Source organism: Orycteropus afer, unplaced genomic scaffold (genome assembly GCF_000298275.1).
Source record: "Orycteropus afer afer isolate SDZICR_OR568_19922 unplaced genomic scaffold, OryAfe1.0 scaffold00184, whole genome shotgun sequence".
In the NCBI taxonomy this organism is placed as follows: Eukaryota; Metazoa; Chordata; class Mammalia; order Tubulidentata; family Orycteropodidae; genus Orycteropus; species Orycteropus afer.
Window position 1 is genome coordinate 6,614,411 of NW_006921771.1, and position 22,076 is coordinate 6,636,486.

General features: G+C 43.3%; 2 protein-coding genes across 2 annotated transcripts in view; one reads left to right on the forward strand and one right to left on the reverse strand.

The window, feature by feature from the left end:
• BOC (BOC cell adhesion associated, oncogene regulated) overlaps nucleotides 1-8,606 on the forward strand; it is a 70,059-nt gene extending 61,453 nt beyond the window's left edge. The window contains exons 11-18 of the mRNA XM_042781860.1: nucleotides 447-653; nucleotides 998-1,179; nucleotides 1,819-1,924; nucleotides 2,245-2,367; nucleotides 5,269-5,490; nucleotides 6,225-6,460; nucleotides 6,676-6,752; nucleotides 8,573-8,606. Of these exons, the coding sequence (XP_042637794.1) occupies nucleotides 447-653; nucleotides 998-1,179; nucleotides 1,819-1,924; nucleotides 2,245-2,367; nucleotides 5,269-5,490; nucleotides 6,225-6,460; nucleotides 6,676-6,752; nucleotides 8,573-8,606 (1,187 nt within the window). The remainder of the gene's footprint in view (nucleotides 1-446; nucleotides 654-997; nucleotides 1,180-1,818; nucleotides 1,925-2,244; nucleotides 2,368-5,268; nucleotides 5,491-6,224; nucleotides 6,461-6,675; nucleotides 6,753-8,572) is intronic.
• A 6,467-nt stretch (nucleotides 8,607-15,073) lies between these two features.
• CFAP44 (cilia and flagella associated protein 44) overlaps nucleotides 15,074-22,076 on the reverse strand; it is a 172,439-nt gene continuing 165,436 nt past the window's right edge. The window contains exons 32-34 of the mRNA XM_007947452.1: nucleotides 18,963-19,123; nucleotides 17,408-17,542; nucleotides 15,074-15,241 (exon numbers count right to left, since the gene is read on the reverse strand). Coding sequence (XP_007945643.1) covers nucleotides 15,074-15,241; nucleotides 17,408-17,542; nucleotides 18,963-19,123 — 464 coding nt within the window. The remainder of the gene's footprint in view (nucleotides 15,242-17,407; nucleotides 17,543-18,962; nucleotides 19,124-22,076) is intronic.

A 22,076-nucleotide genomic window follows, 5' to 3' on the forward strand; every position in this document is an offset into this window, starting at 1 on the left:
GCAGGGGGCAAGGTGCTGAGTGCTAGGCCCACTGCTTCCAAGCCCTGTTGCAGTAGATCAAGTAGTGTCCTGGTTCTGTGGGTCCAGGAGTCCTCATGGCATTTTCCTGGGATCTGCTTGATTCACCACAATGAGAAAATGAGATTGGAGTGTCTAAAAATAAAATTGGAGTGTAATATGGGTTGCTGGCTCCATAGGTCCAGAGAGCAGTGGGGAAGAGAGCTACTGACCCTTTGGTCCTCCACGCCCTGGCTTCCCAGAAGTGTAGCTTGAAGGAATCTTAACTCAAGGGCTCCTCCCTGGACAGAGTGACACACCACTGGGTGATCCAATCAGGAGTGGGGTGGAGGGCTGTCAGGAGCAAACGAGTCTAGTCAGAATACAACCATCATCTCATCGTGTACCCTTCTGCTGTGTCCTTCCTCATTATGGTTGGCCTTTCCCAGCCCCAGAAGCCCCAGACAGGCCCACCATCTCCATGGCCACTGAGACATCAGTGTATGTGACCTGGATTCCCCGTGGGAATGGTGGGTTCCCGATCCAATCCTTCCGTGTGGAGTACAAGAAGCTGAAGAAAGTAGGAGACTGGATTCTGGCCACCAGTGCTATCCCACCCTCCCGCCTTTCTGTGGAGATCACAGGCCTAGAGAAAGGTAGGACCCTAGCCCCTCTCTCACAGGATTCCTAACTGTTCACTCAGTGGAGAAGGAGGACAGGAGCTTTGGAGGCCCTTCCCTCCACTCTGCTCTCCATCCACCATGGTGCTCACACGGGTGTTCTTTGTGGTGTTCACCTGAGTCCTACAAGCCCTTCCTTTCTTCCTGTCCCATATGAGGGTCTAGAGCCCTATCCTTTGAGATGAGGATGGGAGACCTTGTGAGTCCTTTAGGAATGGGCTGCCCAGAAGACCCTCCAGGTACTGGGCTTTCATGGGCTGTGGGAGAATCAGAAGGTGCTTCCCACCCCCAGGGCTCAGTGAACATCTTTTGCTCACCAGGTATCTCCTACAAGTTCCGAGTCCGAGCCCTGAACATGCTTGGGGAGAGCGAGCCCAGTGCTCCCTCCCGGCCATATGTGGTGCTGGGCTACAGTGGCCGTGTGTATGAGAGGCCCGTGGCAGGCCCATACATCACTTTCACAGATGCAGTCAATGAGACCACCATCATGCTCAAGTGGATGGTAAGTGGACCTGGGCGGTGCTGATGCAGGAAGATGGCGATTGGGTTTGTGTTGGGGCTGAGATGGCTACCAGTAGTGAGGGCAGGAAGGAATCACTTCTATCTCAGCCTTTCTTCCAAGGTGCCTCCCCCTAAGTGTTCCTTCACCTGTGTGCCTCCAACATAGTGTACCTGAAAGCCCACTTGTTGGGGTGGGGGAGCTGTATTAGCTAGAGCTGCTATTAGTGGTCTTTAGTTGGCTTTGGTGCCTTAACCTGGTAGACCTTCAAGCTAGTTACCATGATCAGGCTATATGCCACCCTCCTTTCTGCCCTTCCTCAGGTCCCACAGGGGATCCCAACATCATTGTTCAGAGACCCTTTTTAGCTAGAGATACTCACCCTCACAATGTTCAGGAAGGTTTAGGAGAGACAGAAATTTGTTTCTTGTCTCCCAAAAGCTTGAGGACCCCTAGGCTAAATAAAATAATGGTCTTCACAGCACTCTTCAGAAAACCTCATGGATACATATCCTCAGAGGTATATTTAAGATGCTTCCAGTGCATTTCAAACTCCAGGCTGGAGTGAAATTGTCATATATCAGTCATACATGGTGATGTCTCTACCCCATTGTCAATTTGTTTTTCCTCCATTCTCTATAGTATATTCCAGCAAGTAACAACAACACCCCGATCCATGGCTTTTATATCTATTATCGACCCACAGACAGTGACAATGATAGCGACTACAAGAAGGATATGGTGGAAGGTAAATAGTTTGGGGTCCTTTGCTGGCAAGGGGGTCTGGGTGCTGAGAAACCCAGTGAAGCATAAATCCTGGGTCTGGGTGTCAGAAAGCATCTGTTCCCCATATCATTGATTCATATATGACATAGCTGGGGGCCGTCAAGCTCTTAAACCAGCATACTTCCTTCTCATGATGATGGGACAACCTAGAGCATTTCCTCCAATGGTACCAAATTGCCACTTGTGCCAGGTACAGAGCCCTTGTCTGAGTCTGACTGTGAGATCAGAGCCAAGCAAACTGGAGGCACATCACCGTGTGTGACACTCTCCCTCTCTTTTCAGGGGATAGGTACTGGCACTCCATCAGCCACCTGCAGCCAGAGACCTCCTATGACATTAAGATGCAGTGCTTCAATGAAGGCGGAGAGAGTGAATTCAGCAACGTTATGATCTGTGAAACCAAAGGTGGGCTCTCTGCTCTTGTCTTGCTATTCCAGCAAAGTAAGGCAAAGTCATTGTTCCTTATGCCCTGCTGGGTATTTCTTTCCCATGAAGACTCCTTAGTTTCCATGTAATCCCTTGCTTTATCATTTTTAACCCTTCTCCTCATTTGCCTGTGCTTCATATTAAGTGAATAGGTTACCATCAAGGACCCCTGGTGACTCAATGGTTAAGTACTCAGCTGCTAACTAAAAGTCAGTTCAAACCCACTAGCTTCTTTGCAGGAGAAAAGACCTGGTGACCTGCTCCCATAAAGATTACAGTCTAGAAAATCTTGTAGGGCAATTCTACTCTGTCCCATAGGGTTGTTATGAGTTGGAATTGACAGCAACAAAACAACAACAGGTTACATGCATGACAGCTTCAAGAATACCATTACAGCTAACTTGGGTGTTAACTGATACATGAATTCATGGAATGGAACCCATTCTTAAGTTGGGAACTGTCTATAAGTACTTTACTTCTATATTAACATCTGGTGCTTAAATTGGTTGGTTTATTCAACATAACTGCAGCCCCATGAGTTATGTAAGAAACTGAAATCAGGAGATTAAGTACTTGACCAAGGTCATGCAGCCAATTAGTGGTGGGGCACACTTGGGGGTCAGGTTCATCTAACTCCAAGCCCAGGCTCTTTCTCCACTGTAGGACATGTTAAAAATATATACACAGTAACATATTGATATTTGCACAATGCTCAGGTGGGTACGTACCATGATCTATCTCCATTTTGGAAATAGCGAAAATGAGATATAGCAGGTAAATTACAAAGAATGCAATCAGAAGATCACAAAGGAGTAGGAATGGTGATAAGAAAGTAACACTGCCATTTATGTAATTACCTGTCATTGAGGCAGCAACATTATCTCCCTAGATTTGCACTGCTCTCAATCACTTATTCAGCATTTGCTGAGTGCCTCCTGTGTATACTCCCTGCCTTCCTTTGTCATAGACAATGAAGTGAGGGGAAGATACTTCCACAGCTAAAAATCCTGTATCAAGTAATACAAAGAATGGAGGCTTCACAAAGGAGACATTTGCACTTGTCTTCTTGAAGGGTTAGCTCTTCAGGCTGCTGGAATGAGGGCATGGTCGAGGGAACAGGTCAAGCCTGGAAGTAACTCCAGATGCTTGGAGTGCATGGCACCTGGAATGAACACTAGAGAGGAAATGTATGGTAGGAGCCCACACATTGGTGGGCTTTAGGTCATCAAGGACCTTGTGGGATGAGCTGGTGAGACAGTAGCAGGAGGCTGTGAGGCAGGGAGTGCCATCATTGGATTTGTTCATTGAGAAAGGTCACTGGTAGCCATACAAGAAATAGGTTGAGGGAAGGGAACTGTAGCCACAAAGTAAAGAGAAAGAGAAGGAAGAGGTTGGAGGAGACATGGTCAGGGCCAGAAGACAGATTGTGGTTTGGGGCTGAGAGAGAGTAAGTTAAAAGTAAACCCTGAGTCTTCTAGCTTGAGGTAGTGCACAGATGATATCGCCCTACTGAAATGGAGGCCAGAAAAGAGACAGATTTCATGACAAAGGAACAAGATGCAGTCACTTGGAAATTAACTGAGTCTCATATTCTTCTGGGACATTGAAATGATAATTCTCCAAATGAGAAACAAGTCTCCTGCCCTGGGGAGGGGTCTGAATTGGGGAAATTGATTTGGGAGTCATTAGGATACAGGTTGAGATTGTGGGACTAGGTGAGATTACACAAAGAGGGTATAGACAAAGAACCAGGAAGACCTCCCAGGTTCTGAGGGGCAGACAGAAAAGCGCAGAAAAAGAGAAATAGAGCAGTAGTCAGAGACTATGCCAAAACACCAAACCCACTGGCATCGAGTGGATTCTGACTCATGGTGACCCTTTAGCACAGAGTGGAACTGCCCCATAGGGTTCCCAAGGCTGTAAATCTTTGCAGACTGCCTCGTCTTTCTCCCGTGGAGCAGCTGGTGGGCTCAAACCATCAATCCTTTGGTTAGCAGCCAAATGCTTTAATCACTATGCCACCAGAGCTCCTCCTAGTCAGACAGGTAGTGGGGAAAATTAGGAGATGGTAGTATTATAAAGTCAAGGGAGATGATGGTAAAAAGGAAAAAAAAGGAGTTTGCAATGTCAGATACATCCCAGAAATAGCAAAGCACAGGTGAGGAGATAGAGCTCTTACTTTCACCTTGTATTTGTTCTGAGAAGTTGATGTCAAGTAAACTCTGATTCTTGGCACCCCTCTGTCTGTCAGAGGAGAACTGAGCTCCACAGGGTCTTCAATGGTGGATTTTTCAGAAGTAGATCACCAGGCCTTTCTTCTGAGGCACTACTGAGTAGACTCAAATCTGCAACCTTTTGGTTAGCAGCCAAGCAAATTACCACTGCCGCACCCAAGGACTGTTTGTCCTAGTTAGTTCCAGCTCCCTGCTCTGTGACTCAAGTTTGTAGTAGTACCTAGTACTTTTAACCTCTTAAACTTTGCAAGGATAAATTTGTGGGTACATTCTTCCATTCCCACTTCTTTTGCTGGTTTCACTCATTTTAAAATATTTTCTCCCAAAAGTTTACCAACTGCTGTCTCAGAAAATCTCTAAACTTTTGCCCAAAAGACCTGCTTTGAACCCAGTACTTGGCTCACAAGTGTCTCAGGCTGTATTTTGAAATATAAGGAGGCTCAGGCCTCCTCAACGATACCAAATTTCACATGAGACCCAGATCTCATGCTGAATGTGTGCACCATTATAATAAGGGACTTTGAGGTTTTACCTTGTGAATTTGACCCCATTTCCCACACCCTTGGAATACACCCCCCCACCCGATTTACTGTGAAGAAAATGTCAAAGAGATAGATGCTGAAGTGAGTTTTATACCCAATTATAGCTCGCAAGTCTTCTGGTCAGCCTGGTCGTCTTCCACTCCCAACACTTGCTCCACCACAGCCGCCACCCCCTGAGACCCTAGAGCGGCCCATGGGTGCTGGGGCCATGGTAGCACGCTCCAGTGACCTGCCCTATCTGATCGTCGGCGTTGTCCTGGGATCCATTGTCCTCATCATCGTTGCCTTCATCCCCTTCTGTTTGTGGAGGGCCTGGTCTAAGCAAAGTGAGTGAGTGACCCTTGTCAGCGCAAATGGGGAGCTGTCCAAGGAGACCAACACCCCCCGGGCAGGGTCAGCTGTGCCATACTCCATGGGAACTCAAGCCCCTCAGTCCCCCAGAGCTTCCTAAGGGAGTCCAAGAATAAATAGTCCAAGACCAGCCCTTCCCCCCAAGCTTACCCGCCTCGACTGATGGAGTGTATGAGGAAGTGGAAGTTGGTTCGTCTTCTCTGCTTCTCTGAGTGCAGTACTTCTCTGGCTTACCTTCTTTTAATGTCTGAAGCTGCTTCACTGTCCTCATATTCATACTTAAGATGGGCCTTTCCTCTTCCAAATGTTTTCTGTTCTTCTTGGGTTCTGGGGCTGCTTTGAGTCTTCCCCCTTATCCTGGATTAACCTTTTATCTAGTAATTTTTACTTCAAATGGCAACACCTCTGGTCAAATTGTTTCATCTAAATATTACTCCTCTGGTTGTGCAGCACCTCCTTCCCCTAAACTCTTGTCCTTATATCTCCTCACTCTTCTACCCTGTGCCATCAGCAAAAAATAAGTCTTAGATGTTAGAAAGAGGCAGGTGTCATAAAGAGTGTTTCAAGAGAGAATATTCTCCTTCCCTTTGGCAATGTCAGCTCCATGCATACATCATTTGAGCCTGTGTTGTCAGGAGTTTTATCTTTGTAGGACTTTTTCAAGCTTCCCTAAGCCTTCTTAGTCTAACCATACCTCCTGTTGTTCCAGAACATACTACAGACCTGGCTTTTCCTCGAAGTGCCCTTCTGTCTTCCTCCTGCCAATATACCATGGTGCCACTGGGAGGACTCCCAGGCCCCCAAGACAATGGGCAGCCCTACCTCAGTAGCATCAATGGACGGGCCTGTGCCAATGGGGTGCATGTGAATAGGGGCTGCCTCGCAGCTGCAATGGGCTACCCAGGCCTGAAACCTCAGCAACACTGCCCAGGGGAGCTTCAGCAGGTGATGTAGTCCTGGGTGTATGGGCAGCAGGTATGGGCACCAAGGAGGGAGTGGTTGGGCTACCACCTGGGGCTTCTTCCCTTCCAGCCCGAATCCTGGGTTTCTGGACCAGGCTTTCTTCAGTTAGGAACCAGTTCATCCAGTTGAATAGTGAACACTGGAAAGTTACCTAGACTCCCTGAAGTGACTTTTTCGTTAACCTTACTTTTGAACAGCAGAGTGATACCAACAGCCTGCTGAGGCAGACCATTCTTGGCAATGGATATGACCCCCAGAGCCACCAGATTACCAGGTAACCAGCGCTTTCCTCATTCTTGCCTTTTCATTCCAAGCCCCACAGCCCCACCCACCTTCTCTTTAGCTCCTCAAATCCTTCTTCAGCCGCTGAAACCTGAACAGTAATGCTTCTCTTAGGGATCCCCAAATCTGACCACGCTGCTCCAAAGGGCTATTACCCTAACAGGTAATTAGCGTGTTTGCAGTTACCCTGCCCTTTCAGCTCTGGGGCATGTGCTAGCTTCTCAGAATCCTTCCTCACCAGGCAGGCCAGATGTTCTCACATACACTGACTTTGCACTTGGCTTCACGTCCTCCCACATACTTAGGACTTGCATGGAGTAAGATGGCCATGGACTAGAATTATCAGTGGAAATGATAGTATGGCACCTATTGTTATTCAAAGAGGAGCAGTCCATCCCCATATCAGCTCCCTGACCAGCTCTGGTACCTTCCAGACAGGAAAGCTGCCAGAGGCAGTATGGGAATCCAAGTCCACTCTGCTCCACCTCACTTTTCCTTCTGGTCTCATGCAATGCAGGGCTCCCAAGCCTAGCATGGATGAGGGCTCATTCCTATACACACTGCCTGATGACTCAACTCACCAGCTGCTCCAGCCCCACCAGGATTGCTGCCACCTCCAGGAACAGCCTGCTGCCACCGTGGGCCAGTCAGGAATGAGGAGTGCCACTAAGAGTCCTAGAAGGGAGGCAGTGTGGGACTCTCCATTTCACTCAGGTCGGTGGTGAGAATTGATAGGCTGGGAGGCCATGAGTAAAACATCCATGGCCCCGTGGAGGTGGGGCGTTAATAAGCTTCAAATGTGGTGATGGATAAGGAGCCATCCACAGCTCTAATATGGAAAGGGACAGAGGATTGAAAGATGGTCAGCCACTTGGCTTCATAGTGCAAGGCCCAGGAGATTGGCAGGTTGTACCAGGTGGGTGGTACTCCAACACTGCAAGCTGTGGTCCCCAAATCTGAGAAAAACAACTTATCCATTTCAGAGAAAGAAGGAGCCCTTTTGGTCTGTGCATTTCAAGACCATTAACAAATTCCTCCTGCCTCTCATCACACTAAGAGGCATTCTCTAATCATTCCAAAATACCTTGCCTTGTTGGGTCTTGTCTTTTAATTGAGGAACAAGCTTGCATCAATCATTAAGGAGCCAAGTTCTTAAAAACATCATCATAAAAACTCTTTGCATTTCCACAGAACTTTTCCTTCAAGGGACTCGAGGCCATGCATGCCACCATTGTCTTCCTTTGGGCCAATCTCTTGGAAATCAGAAGATGCTTGCTTTGGTCACAGGCTGTTTCACAGAATTGGCTTTCACTTATTCACCTCCATGGTCTAGATGTCAGTTCAGATGCAGATCCTGGAGTCTGTCTCTGGGAGATTAAATTCTAAAAGGCAGGCACCTCCAGGAGCCAGAATCAGCATCATTAAAACTGGATCACCTCGATCTTGGGGGAAGAGATTGTGAATGGGGTGATTATAACCAGTAGCCATACCATCAGGGTGGACAAGTAGCCTAAATATGAACAGGGCAGGCTTCCTTCCACGTGTTCATGGGCTCAGCAGACTTCACCTGACCTAGCAGTGCTGGCTAGACCATGAGTGTCTCTGTGGCTCCACACCTATGGAAGAAATGATGGTGACAGACAGCCCTGCCTACCTTGGAGGAAGCAGGACCATCCTTGTCATAATGTAGGTTTCAGCATCTTTAGGGCCAATGTAACCAGCTCCCATCACAGAGGTTTACTCAACAGGACCACTGGGTGTTTGCTTCTCCTGGATCTGGACTTTAATGCTTCCCACCTTCTCTTCCCACAGGTCCACCGTGCTGCTTGGGCCTCATACCAGTTGAAGAGGTAGACAGTACTGACTCCTGTCAAGTGGGTGGAGGAGACTGGTGTCCCCAGCACCCCACAGGCTATGTAGGACAGGAACCTGGGATGCAGCTGTCATCTGGCCCACCAGTGCATGTATCTTTTGAACCACCCCCCACAATTTAAACAGAGGCCAGTTTCCCACAAAGACTATATATTGTTTTGTTTTTTAAAAGAGACAGAGAAAATTGCTATTTATTTTTCTATAATAGCCATATTTATATATTTATGCACTTGTAAATAAATGTATATGTGTCTTTATAATTCTGGAGAGACATGGGGGAATCCTACCCATTGAGGTATGAGAGGGAAAACAAAGAAGCCTCCATGTAACAGGTCAACCAGGAAAGCTTGAGGCAGACTTGGCCAGAACACAGACCCAGGAAAGCAAGTCTTCACTTACAACCTCTACAACTACCTGGGAGGTGCTGGAGGCCACTAGGTCACCTAATGAAAGGAAGACTTCTAGGTATATTATTCATGTTGACCATAAGGGAAAAGCAAGGTGCACTATAACAGACAGGAGGCACACAGATGCTGGCTGGCTTTGGTACTTCAGGAGACATTTACATAAGAAGCCCATGAGGACAGACTGAGATGTGTATAGTACTATAAACATTAACAAACCTCCCAGAATCAATAATCTGTGGCAACATATCTCTGTAACAAACACTGTAACTTCTAAATAAATGTTTAGTCTTCCCTGTAACCTTCAACTTTGTCACGTATGAGTCAACATTTTCTTTAGACTTTAGAATTCAGTGTGCAGATTCACAGTTTTCTTCTGAGATGAAGCTTCAGTCAGATTGAAGAAATTAAACTACCTCTCTTTACTCTGTAGGTGTGTATGCTGAAGAGCAAATGTTTTCTCCAAAGTACTAGTTAAGTGCTATACATGAACATAATGGTGCCTGATAAAACTCACTTCCTGTCATTCCCAAGACACACCAGCATTGCCAGAGGGGTTGGCTCATGAGCTATTTAAAATTCACATTTAACATTGTCCAAGCAAAGAATCAAACATAGACTCTGTTTTAAATCAAGATTTTAAAATCTTTATATGTGGGACTGGAATTGGAAAGAGAATGGAGCCTGCAGTGAAAGACAAAAGACACTTTTAACTGAGCATGTTACGGATTTCAGTAAAGTTGAATTACAGATGAAATGCCCTTTGAGACACTGTTCTTATTAGAGTTGTGCTGGACTTGGGTTTCGTGCTCTCCACCAGGAAGAATCTGATAAACAAGACACTCTGGTGGCATAGTGCCTAAGGCATTTGACTGCTAACCAGAAGGTTGGTAGTTCAAACACACTAGCCACTCTCAGAAGGAAGACTAGGCTATCTATGTCTGCAGAGATACCGCCTCGGAAACCCAAGGAGCAGTCACTATGAGTTGAGTCGACTGGATGGCAGTGAGTTTGGTTTTGGAGGGGAGCCCAGGGAGCCAGACAGGACAAGTGCACCCTCCTCTGCTGGCAAGAAGAAATACAGCACCTGCCCTACCCCAGATCTCTGCCTCCTTTTTCCATCAGACAGCTAAGTCTGAGCATGAACTCTCACTGAAAAGGCAACATGATTTTCAGGAAAGCAGTATTTAAAAAATATTTTTCAAAATAAAATAAGAAGTGTAAAGCACATGGAAATGAGAGGAAAAAAGAAGTAGAGAAGAGAAGAAATAAGAAATAGTGACCTCAGACACAACCCAGCCTGGGTGTCCCAATCAGGAGTAGGGCAGGTCAATGTCCTCGTCTTCACATTGCTAATCTGGGACATTATATCTGAGCTGTGTTTCACTTTCTACACCACTGGCCCTTTTGTCCCCTCCTTTATTTGTTTCCCCTTGATGACCTCAGGTACTTGTCAAAGTAGATTTTAGTGAACTTTATTGAAGTGAGATGTGAAGAATCTGCTCTCTGCACAGCACTGGAATCACAGTAACGCTGAATGATTGTAGCTCTCAGTAAATAAATGAATAAAAAGTCAGGGAGAGAGAGAGGAGAGAGGAAAAAAGTCCTGGGAAAGAAAATACTTCTCAGACATGTTAAATAAACATATAAATATGTATATTTTACCTCAGCCAGTGCAGAAAAGGCAGAAAATATCAAAGCACAAGGCTTTTTAATCTTGGTCCAGAAAATGAAATAGCTCTGATTTTTAATTTCATTGCATTTTGTATTTCTCAGGTTAGTTGATTATTTTAGTTGGCCCACACTAGAGTTTTTCATTACAAATAATACATTTTTAATGTTTTGAGTCAGTTGGCAAAGGCATAAATGACTAAGTGGAAGAATAAGACCTAGAGGGCAGAAACTGGTGAGGGGCACAGAGTTCAGCTCATGATTCGAAGACTTCTCTCTGAGGATGGGACGCTTTGTGATAGGGTGGACTGACTGCAGCCATGAGCAGCTCCCTTCCCCAGGAAGTTGTGACAGCAGCTGGACTCTATGGTAATTTCTCTTCCATTGCTGGAGTGCTAGGATACCCAGGCTCAAAACAGCAAAGTTATATTAACGGATGATCGACAACTAACTCAAGTTAGATTTCTGGCTCACCATCAGAGGGGAGATTGCCTTCTCTAGGCAGTAGGAGGTGGAGAATGATTTTGACCAGAGCAGCAGGACCTGCTATTCACCTTCTGCTGAGCTACTCTGTGGTAGTTTCATCTTGTTTGAAGCTTAACCAAAGTCACAGATGTTGTTGTTGTTGTTGTTATGTGCCGTCGAGTCAATCCTGACTCATAGCGACCCTTCCTTGGGTTTCCGAGGCAGTATCACTAGGGAAGTAGGATTGCCCAACCTTTCTTCCGAGCAGTGGCTGATGGGTTTGAACCACCAGCCTTCTGGTTAGCAGTCAAGTGCCTTAGCCACTATGCTACCAGAGCTCCCAAGTCACAGATACTCACACTTAATTACAGATTCACAACTAAGTCTGAAAACAAATAGAAATGGAACTAAAACAATATGTCTTGTCTAACTCAAAATAAAAAACTGAGTGTTAACTACACTATCAGATTCCAGTCATACGAGATGAAGTCCTGAATAATGTAGATTTAGTGATTTTTGTCTAGTTCAATTTGGGAAAAAGCAACAGTCCTGATAAGTGTTACTATGAGTTGAAATACACATGGAATTCTTGATAGGTTCTCCTACAGACTCTAAACCCTTGCTGCAATTAGACTCTCAGAATTTCAGAATGATAAGGAGCCTCAGAAGTTATTCAGATTTCTCATTTTTCAGATAATAAAATGAGGCCCAGGAAGATTATGTAACTGCCCCTGGATCTCAGTACTACCAAAAGGACAATATCTCCTCAAGATCTTAAGAGATCAACCCCTTCATCCCAGCAGTTGTTAACTCTGTTAGACAGTGCTTCACCCACAATAGCCCCCCATGAGCCCTACCCTCTGGGTATCCACTCCCTATATGGTCAGCTCCACATTATGCTATGGTTGGTATAGAGTAGAATCTGTCAGTGGTGCGAATGCTTAAGGTGTTAGGCTGCCTTTCAAGTCCACCCACAAAAGACCAAAAACCAAATTCACTGCGGTCTAGTTGGTTCCAAGTCATAGCAACCCCTCTTTGGGTTTCCAAGGCAGTATCTCTACAGAAGTAGAATGCCCAATCTTCCTTCCGTGGAGTGGATAGTGGGTTTGAACCGCCAGCCTTCTAGTTAGCAGGAGAATATCTTAGGCACTAGGCCACCAGAGCTCCTAGGCCACCCAAATGCACCTCAGAGAAAAGGCCTACTGATCTACAGGCAGTCCCCAGTTTCAAGTCAGACTTCTGAACAACATGCCTTTTAATGTTATGTGAATTTGGCTCACTTTGAAATGATTGAATCAACCTCTGCTGGCAATAAATTCTTCATCTTAATCACCTTCACTTGCTGTGCACATGCAGTTTTTAAGTTACTGAAAAAAACTTTGAGTCTTTTCTTACACTAAACCAAACCCACTGCCATCAAATCAATAACAACTCATAGCTACCTTATAGGACAGAGTAGAACTGCCCCATAGGGTTTCTAAGGCTGTAAATCTTCACAGAAGCAGACTGCCTTATCTTTCTCTCATGGATTGGCTGGTGGGTTTGATCTTACACTAAAGTAAGTCTAAATAAGAACCGTATGCACCTGTTACAACCCACCTACAAATTCCTAAAGACACATTCAAGAACATATCTCATTTGTAACCAAAGGACTGCCTGTGCTTCTGAAAAATCAGCCACTGAAAATCCTGTGGAGGACAATTCTACTCTGAGACACATGGGGTTGCCGTGAGTCGACGGCAGTTGGTTAGTGTAGCATGTGGCAGCAGAAGTGATGATGTGTCATTTCTGAGGTTAAGTAGTAAAACCTAGCTTCCATGTCAGTCTCTCTTGCTCTGTTCCTCACTCTTGGAACACTCACACTGCTCATGTCGTAAGGAGCCCTTTGGAGAAGTCTTGCTGGTGAGCAGCTGAAGCTTCTTGCCAAACAGCCACGTGAGTGAGTTTGGAAACAGCTCCACCAGCTCCAGGCCAGCTTCAGATGGCGACAACCCTAACCTGCGACTTGACTACAAGTCAAGTGGATTAGTTGAAATACACATGAGAGACCCTGGGTCAGAAACACCCAGCTAAAGTCTCCCAGACTCCTGCCTCTCAGAAACTGTGTGAGTTAAGTGTTTATTGTTTTAAGCTAAATTTGGGGGTAATTTTTTATGTAACAATAAATCCATAATCTCAGAGCTATGATTAGCACATTTTTTAAAGTGCTTGAAAGGCATACATAAGGGTAGGGTAGACAGCACAGGAAGTGCTGAAATTGTAGAAGTATACTCTTCTACAGTAGAGTAGCTTCAACATCAGAGATTTATCACGACAGGCACTAACATTAAATTCTGACCTCTTAAATACAAATATAAAAGAATCTTAAACAATAGGCTAAATGGACAGCTGCAAGAATATTTTCACTTACAAAGACAGTAAGTCCTGCCTATAATTTTTTGGGGAAAATTAGTAGGCTTGCCACTGAGTACAGATTAGGAAGAATTGATATTACTGAGTTGCTTTGCAATTGATGCAATATTGCCTTCATCACTTTTCCTTCTTGGTGACTAATTTACATTCTGAGACAGCCTCAGCAGAGTAAGTCATTAACATGGACTAACTAGAGAGTTGTTGTTGTTGTTAAGTGCTGTCAAGTTGGCCCCCACTCATAGAGACCCCTCCTTGGGTTCCTGAGGCAGTATCACTACAGAAGTAGATTGCCCAACCTTCCGTCCTAGGAGTGGCTGGTGGGTTTGAACCGCCATCCTTCTGGTTAGCAGTTAAGTGTCTTAGGCACTACACTACCAGAGCTCCTCCATAAAGATTTGTTGTTGTTGTTGTTGTTGTTATGTGCCATCGAGTCGGCCCCAACTCATAGCGACCCCTCCTTGGGTTTCCGAAGCAGTATCACTACGGAAGTAGGATTGCCCAACCTTCTTTCTGAGGAGTGGCTGATGGGTTTGAACTGCCAGCCTTCTGGTTAGCAGTCAAGTGCTTTAGCCACTATGCTACCAGAGCTCCCCCATAAAGATTTAAAGCTTTGGAACTCCAACGAGGGTTGGTATAAATCAGAATCAACTCAGTGGCAGTGTGCTTGGTTTTTTTTGTTTTTGTTTTGTGTTTTAGTATATAGTTTAAAATGTCATGCATATCAAAAGCAATTGCTACAGATGATCTCTGAGTGGTACAAATCTATTTCATTACTTTCTGGTCTGACTGCATCACAGTAGCAAATGACTCCGTGGAGGCATTTGCTAAAACTGTGGGTGATTCAGGAAGCTGGTTGTTTTCCTGCTTTCTGCCTACTTAAAGCAAACTGCTCTGCTGTGTTTGTTTGCATTTTCTGTATCCTGAGCCCTCACATGAAAGCTTTATAAAGTCAACAGTGTCAAAACTCTGATTTGCATTTCTTATTTTAAGATATTGTTGGCAAAATAGTTTCCTTTTTTTCCTCCTCTTGTGTCTTCACAGAGAATATTTAAAAACATCAGGGTTTATTTTCCAAGGATTCAATACTCGAAAAGGAAGCTTTCTTGTAGATTGCCGAATGATAGTTTTTCTTGCCAAAGGCTAAATTTTAGAAAACCAAAAAAGTAATTTTCCTAATGTAGGGTATGTTACAGATAGTTTCTGGTCTAGTTTTCAGAGACTTTACAGTTGATCTAGCATATTTCAAACACATCTAAAACAGCTCAGGTCAATAATAAGTAGACGTTGGGTGCTGTCAATTCTAAGATAACCAAATTTTGGGAAAATTATTAAATTATGTGACTGAATCTGGTTTTAGACATTTAGATAAATTCATTTTAAAGTAACAGGATTGATGCAGGCAACAAAGAAACAGAACTGGTGAATGCTATATCTCAGAAAAATATTGGATAGATGTGAGAAAAAAAGCAAATTTAAAGGTCAATAGGCTTCACTGTTGTGGAGGATGAATGGGTGGGAGGATGAGGCCTCCTTTCTTACGCAAAACAGCAATCTCTTCCTTCAAGGCCAAAATTCTTTGTGCCTGGACTTGGATCAACTCAGTGACCTTCTCTTTTGCCACAATATCCGCTTTCCGAAGGCCCTGGAAGGCATTGCCCTGTTGAAAGAAAACACCACCTACTTGCTTTAAGTCTCATTTGAAAAGTGAAAAATTCTAACCTTATGTATTTGTTAGGAGTATCTGCCTTATGGTGCATTTAAACAGCCACATTGTTCCTTAATCTAAAAACCAAACCAAACCAAACTCATTGCCATCGAGTCGATTCTGACTTATAGTGATCCCCTTTGGGTTTCTGAGGCGGTAAATCTTTACGGAGGTAGATTGCCCAGTCTTCCTTCTACAGAGTGGCTGGTGGGTTTGAACCACCAGGCTTCTGGTTAGCAGTCAAATGCCTTAAGCACAATGCCACCAGAGCTCCTTCTTCCTTAATCTAAGGGACTTCAAATTCCTCCACTGAAATTCCATCATCAGAAATGTGTCCATTTGAGCTAATGAGCAATGCTTAAAATGCAAATTCACTTTGGAAGCAAGGGTAACACATTAAGCTAGCTGTCAGTCATTCATATCCCAGAGAGCTTATCACTGGAATCATAAAAGTAAGATACATCCTTCTATTTCTATGTAACCTATATTTTGTTCTCCAAAATAGGTATCTCTTTTACCTCAACCTGCTTTCTTACCCTCTAGGGCTAACTCCTTCTCATGCTTCATTAGAGACAGGGCCCAGATGACTCATCTCACTACTCTACCTAGCACCCACTCAATTGCCTGTAATGTAGGTGGATAGTCAACAAAATTGGAATGGATGAATGTGTCTATTAAAGTAAGGAAGATAACACTTACCAAGTACTCATTCTGTGCCAGGCATTTTACACTGTGCTATCTCATTTAAACCTCTCAACTCTATGAGCTAAGTGTTGTTATTCCCATTTTATAGAGAAGGAAACTGAGACTCAGAGATTCATTAACTGGCCCAAATCACTGCATTATTAAGCCCTGAAAGCAGGATTAGAACAAGGTTGCCTGAACCCAAATGATTTTTCCATTTTCCCATATTTACTTCAGCAGACATTCTTTGCTAACTATCCAGTAGTCATCTGCCTCTTCTTCTCTTGCCCATTTCTACTTTATAGGTTGTGAAAGCTAAATCCTCTCTTTACCCAGCTTCTCTTTCAGGTAGGGATGGCTAAGTGGATGTAAGCATTATGAACTTTTCCTTTCATATGAAAAGGAGAGAAGAGGCCGGGCCAGAGATGTGGAACATAGAACTGAGGCAGCCATCTTGTGACTTTGAAGGAAACGTGAAAATCACAGAGATACAGGCTGGACAACATAGATCCACTAAACTAAGGCCAGCAGTTAATCTCCCTTCAGGCTGCTTGTTAAATGAGAAAATGACCCTTATTTGTTTAAACTACTCTGATGAGGGGTTGTGGTTACTTGCAGCTAAATGCATGCCTGACACACCAACTCATTCTTAGTCATGTTGGCAGGCACTATTTTAAGTATATGACATACAGTTTAGAATATACCATGTATGTTAGGTTCCTAGTAGGCAAGGCTTGAATCAGATGAATATTTAAGTATTATAGACCACATACTATACATTAACTGCTATATTAGACTCAATAAATATTATATAAGACCAAGCTGAAAACCATAAAAAGTAACAAGCATTTTAGTAAGGTAACATCACTGCCGTTGAGTTGATTCTGATTCATAGTGACTCCCACTGGGTTTCCAAGGCTGTAAATCTTTTGGAAGTAGATCACCCCATCTTCCTTGGCGTGATTGGTGGGTTTGAACTGCTGATCTTCTGGTTAGCTGCCAAATGCCTTATCCACTACACCACCAGAGCTCCTTACAAGGTAATATGTAAGAGTCTATAATTTAAGACATCCCTTTGAACAGAGGTCAAGTGAAATTAACAGATACTAGAAATGGATATTTGATACCAAATTCAGAGAGTATATTGGTGTCATTATTTATGCCTAAATAACCTTATGTCTTCAGGACCACAACAAAATCCATAGATTAATACTTATATGAGTTCAGAGCATCCAAGAGGCATTCAATAAAACTAGTCCCTCAGTCCCACTGTAATGTGGCTAATGTTAACTCAATGATCTCAGGGACCTTGATGGCTTGGAAGTGATCAAAGATGAAGGCTTGTTGAAAAAGTAGCACTTGATATTCTTGTGAACAGCCACCTTGACAGAGCTTCCCCAATTCTGACAAAGGGTCTGAAGAAAAGAAACGCACCTGCTGGTTCTGTAGTGTATTTAATCGAGAATCAAGTTTCTGCTTTTCGATACATAAATCATTCATTTGATGAAGCTTTTTGGTGTGTTCTTTTGTCTTCATCATCAGCTCCCATCGCATTTGAGCAATCTTTTCCTACCAGAGCAGAAAGATGCAAAATGAATTAAGTGAACAAGAGACAAAATAAGAAAGAAAAATGAGTGTTCAGATTTGATTGAAACCATAAGGCAAATGGAGCAATATGCACATATGACAATACAATCAGAAGCAAATATGCAGTCAGAAGTACTGAACTGAGTCTTGTTTAATTAAAGATAGAAATGAAAACATGTTCAAGGGTAAAATAAGGTAAGACAGGTATAAGTATCAATCCCTTGTTGAGAAATGAAATTATTATTCATACTGAGTGCTGAATTACATTACTTAAAAGGAAGGATAATAATTTAAGCAGCAAACTTCCATATAGTGCTCTTCTTTTCTAGTCTTGGCCTAGGATTCTCAAGGTAGCTAGCTTGAATGGCCAATACATCTGCAAAATTGCGTTCTTTTGTTCTCTATTTACTCAAACAAATTATTATAGATAGCATATATTATATCCAACATTCCCCTGATAGGGACCAGTGCCATTGATATGGATACTCAAAATAATTTACTTTTTCAAAGTACAGTAGCAAATCCTGGATTACCAAAACTGAGACAGAGCCACTGGACAAGACAGCACTAGGAGAGCATTTCCTACCCCACCTGCTGATGAGATAAAAAGGAAACTGGAGAAGTCATAATAACTTGGGTGCTTAGACAATTTTTGTAATAGAACTGGAACCAGAGCATTGTCTCATCTCCTGGCTAGGGGACAATACTCAGGTACTAAAATCTTCTAAGACCCTACCTATCAAATAGTCCATGCCTTGCTACAAAATTTAGTACTTAGAGATGTTTTCTAATTTCCAGATTCTAATAGCATGCAGAAGGAGCTATGGTAGCACAGTGACTATGGCATCTCACTGCTAACCAGAAGGTTGGTGGTTCAAACCCACCAGCCACTCCACAGAAGCAAGACTGGGCAATTTACTTTTGTAAAGATTTACAGCCTTGGAAACCCAATGGAGATCGCTATGAGTTGGAATCGACTCCATGGCAGTAGGCGGTGGGTAACAACAAGCAGAAGCTAAACAATAATACAATTAGGATCTCCAGAGTAAAGCAGTTTCAATTCTAACACTGTTAGAACATTAATATATTAATGTAGGCCCCAAAATGGAATTATTCCATAATTGTTCATTATAAAATGATGCCATTTTCATCAACATGTTTGCATGTTCCCTGGGCTTCCAAACTCAGAGTTGATGCCTTCATCCAGACACAGACATGTCCCTCCAAGTATATGAGAAGTAAGGAAACCAAGACAGGCCTATGGCCACAGGAGAGCCAAGTAGGACTCACAGACACCTCTCAAGCTGCACAGGAGCTTCTCAGGAGCCACTTATGGCTCCCAGTGATTCCCTGCCTCCACCCAAATTTATTGAAGGCAGCTCTACTGCCATTTCATCCTTACCTCCCACATCTTCATTTCCTTTGCATTTGATAGCTCTTTGCGAAGTTTTTTGATCTTTAGTTCTTCAAGGGTTGTATTAACAGATAGTGTCTGAAGGGCTTCTAGGTCTATCACACGGCCAAACTTTCTGATCATTAGCTGACTAACTGTTTCTTCCATTTCTAAAAGAAGACAGTCACTGTCTTAGGTTGTTCAATGGTTCTCGTTGTTATTAAATGCACACCACCAATAACAATAACATTCTAAGGAATATTTTTTGCAAGAACATGGTGAAGACTTTATGTTACCAGTTGATTTTTCCTCTGTGACTTTTTGCCTGTTATTTTCTTCATTTAAATTGTCACTCCTACATGCTGTCTTTTCAACTCCTTCAAAATCCTGTGTAAAACTGACTAATCTTTCTGGCCTACATGCCCCTCCACGAACTGTTAACAGGCCCCAAATAGATTATGAATAATATTGCACTTTTCTTTTTGTTATTGACTTCTAAGGAAGGTTGGGCAATCCTACTTCTGTAGTGATACTGCCTCAGAAACCCAAGGAGGGGTCGCTATGAGTCGGGGCCGACTCGACGGCAAATAACAACAACAACAACAGTACCTAGTGTTAAGAATAGAGCAAGCTAACAGTCATCAAAACAGCCTGGTACTGGTATAACAATAATAATAATAATAAACCAAACTCATTGCTGTTGAGTCAATCCCAACTCATAGTGATCCCTCCTTGGGTTTCTGAGGCAGTACCTCTACAGAAGTGGATTGTCCAATCTTTCCGAGCAGTGGCTGGTGGGTTTGAACCACCAGCCTTCTGATTAGCAATCAAATGGCTTAGGCATGGTACCATCAGAGCATAAATAGCAAAAGACAAAATAAATAAATGGGACCTCATAAAAATTTTTAAAATTTATTATTTAATAACAATTTTAACAATAATATTTATTATTATTATTTATTATTTTTATTCTTCTAAAGACGTTACCAAAAATGTGAAAAAAGACAAGCTACCAACTGGGAGAGTATCTTCAGAAATCATATATCTGACAATCTAATAACCAAAATATATTGAAAATTTTAACAATTTAACAACAAAAAAACAAATAGTCCAGTCATAAATGGGCAAATGATTTGAACAGACATTTCACCAAAGAGGACATTCACATGGCCACCGAACACATGAAAAGGTACTCAGAGAGATGCAAATCAAAATCATAATATCATTTCACTCCCAGTAGGATGGCTAAGATAAATAAAAATTAAAAAAAAAAAATGTTTGTGAGGATATAGGGAAATTTGTACCCTTATGCATTGCTGGTGGGAATGCAAAATGGTACAGTCATTGTGGAAAACACTGTGGCAGTTCCTCAAAAAACTAAAAATAGAACTACTAGGAGATCTGGTAGTCCAGTGCCTAAGGCACTTGACTGTTAACTAGAAGGCTGGGGGTTCAAACCCACCAGCCACTCCTCGGAAGGAAGGTTGGGCAATCTACTTCCGCAGTAATACTGCCTCGGAAACCCAAGGAGGGGTAGCTATGAGTCGGATCTCACTTGACGGCAGTGAATTAGTGAGTATGTTGTTGTTGTGAGGGGCTGCTGAGTCGGTTCCTACTCATGGTGACCCTATGTAAAACAGAACGAAACACTGCCCAGTCCTATGCCGTCCTCACAATCCTTGTTATGCTTGAGTCCATTGTCGCAGCCACTATGTCAATCTATCTTGTTGAGGGTTTTCCTCTTTTTCTCTGACCCTCCACTTTACCAAGCAGGGAATGGTCCCTTCTGACAACATGACCAAAATAGATGAGACAAAGTCTGGCCATTCTTGCTTCCAAGGGACATTCTGGCTACACTTCTTCCAGGACAGATTTGTTTATTCTTCTGGCAGTCCACAGTATTTTCAGTATTCTTCACCAACACCACAATGCAAAGGTATCAATTCTTTGATCTTCCTTATTCATTGTCCAGCTTTCACATGCATATGAGGCTATTGAAAATACCACGGCTTGGTACATCTTAGTCTTCAAAGTGACATATTTGCTTCTTAACACTTTAAAGAGGTCTTTTGAAGCAAATTTGCCCAGTGTAACACATCATCTAATTTCTTGACTGCTGCTTCCACAGGTGTTGATTATGAATCCAAGAAAAATGAAGTCCCTGACAACTTCCACTCTTTTGTCCATTTATCCTAATGTTGTTTATTGGTTCAGTGTGAGGATTTTCATTTTTTTATGTTGAGGTACAATCCATACCACAGACTGTAGTCTTTAATATTCATCAGTAAGTATTTCAAGTCATCCCCACTTTCAGCAATAAAGGTTGTGTCATCTGCATATTGCAGGTTGTTATTAAGTCTTCCTCCAATCCTGATGTTCTTTTTCATATAGTCCAGCTGCTCAGATTATTTGCTCAGCCTACAGATTGGATAAATATGGTGAAAGGATATGACCCTGACACACACCCTTCCTGATTTTAAACCATGCAGTATCCCCTTGTTCTGTTCAAACAACAGCCTCCTAGTCTATGTATCTATGTACATGTTCCTCATGAGCACAGTTAAGTGTTCTAGGATTCCCAGCAGCCGGAACGCTCCTTGGAGATGAGAATGGCCAGACTTCATCTCACCTACTTTGGTCATGTTGTCAGAAGAGACCATTCCCTGCAGAAGGATGTCATGCTTGGTAAGGTAGAGGGTTGATGAAAGAGGGGAAGGCCCTCAATGAGATGGATTGACATGGTGGTGGCAGCAGTGGGCTCAAGTATAGCAAGGATCATGGAGCTGGTGTGGGACCAGGTGGTGTTCTGCTGTGCATAGGGTCACTATGAGTTGGAGACAATTCGATGGCACCTAACAACAGGATTCCCATTCTTCTCAATGTTATCCATAATTTGTTATGATCCACACAGTTGAATTGTTAAGATTATAACCTAGAAAAGCTGTGATAGTTGAAGATGTGTCAACTTGGCTGGACTCCAGTTGTGAGTGGTGGTTCCCATGATGGATCACATGACTGAGTTCTGAGTGGCCAGTCTGCCCAGGGGGAGTTTCCCCAGGGGTGTGGCCTACCTGCAATGCTATCCCAGGGACAAGCTGGAAGAACGGCATTCCGGACTATATA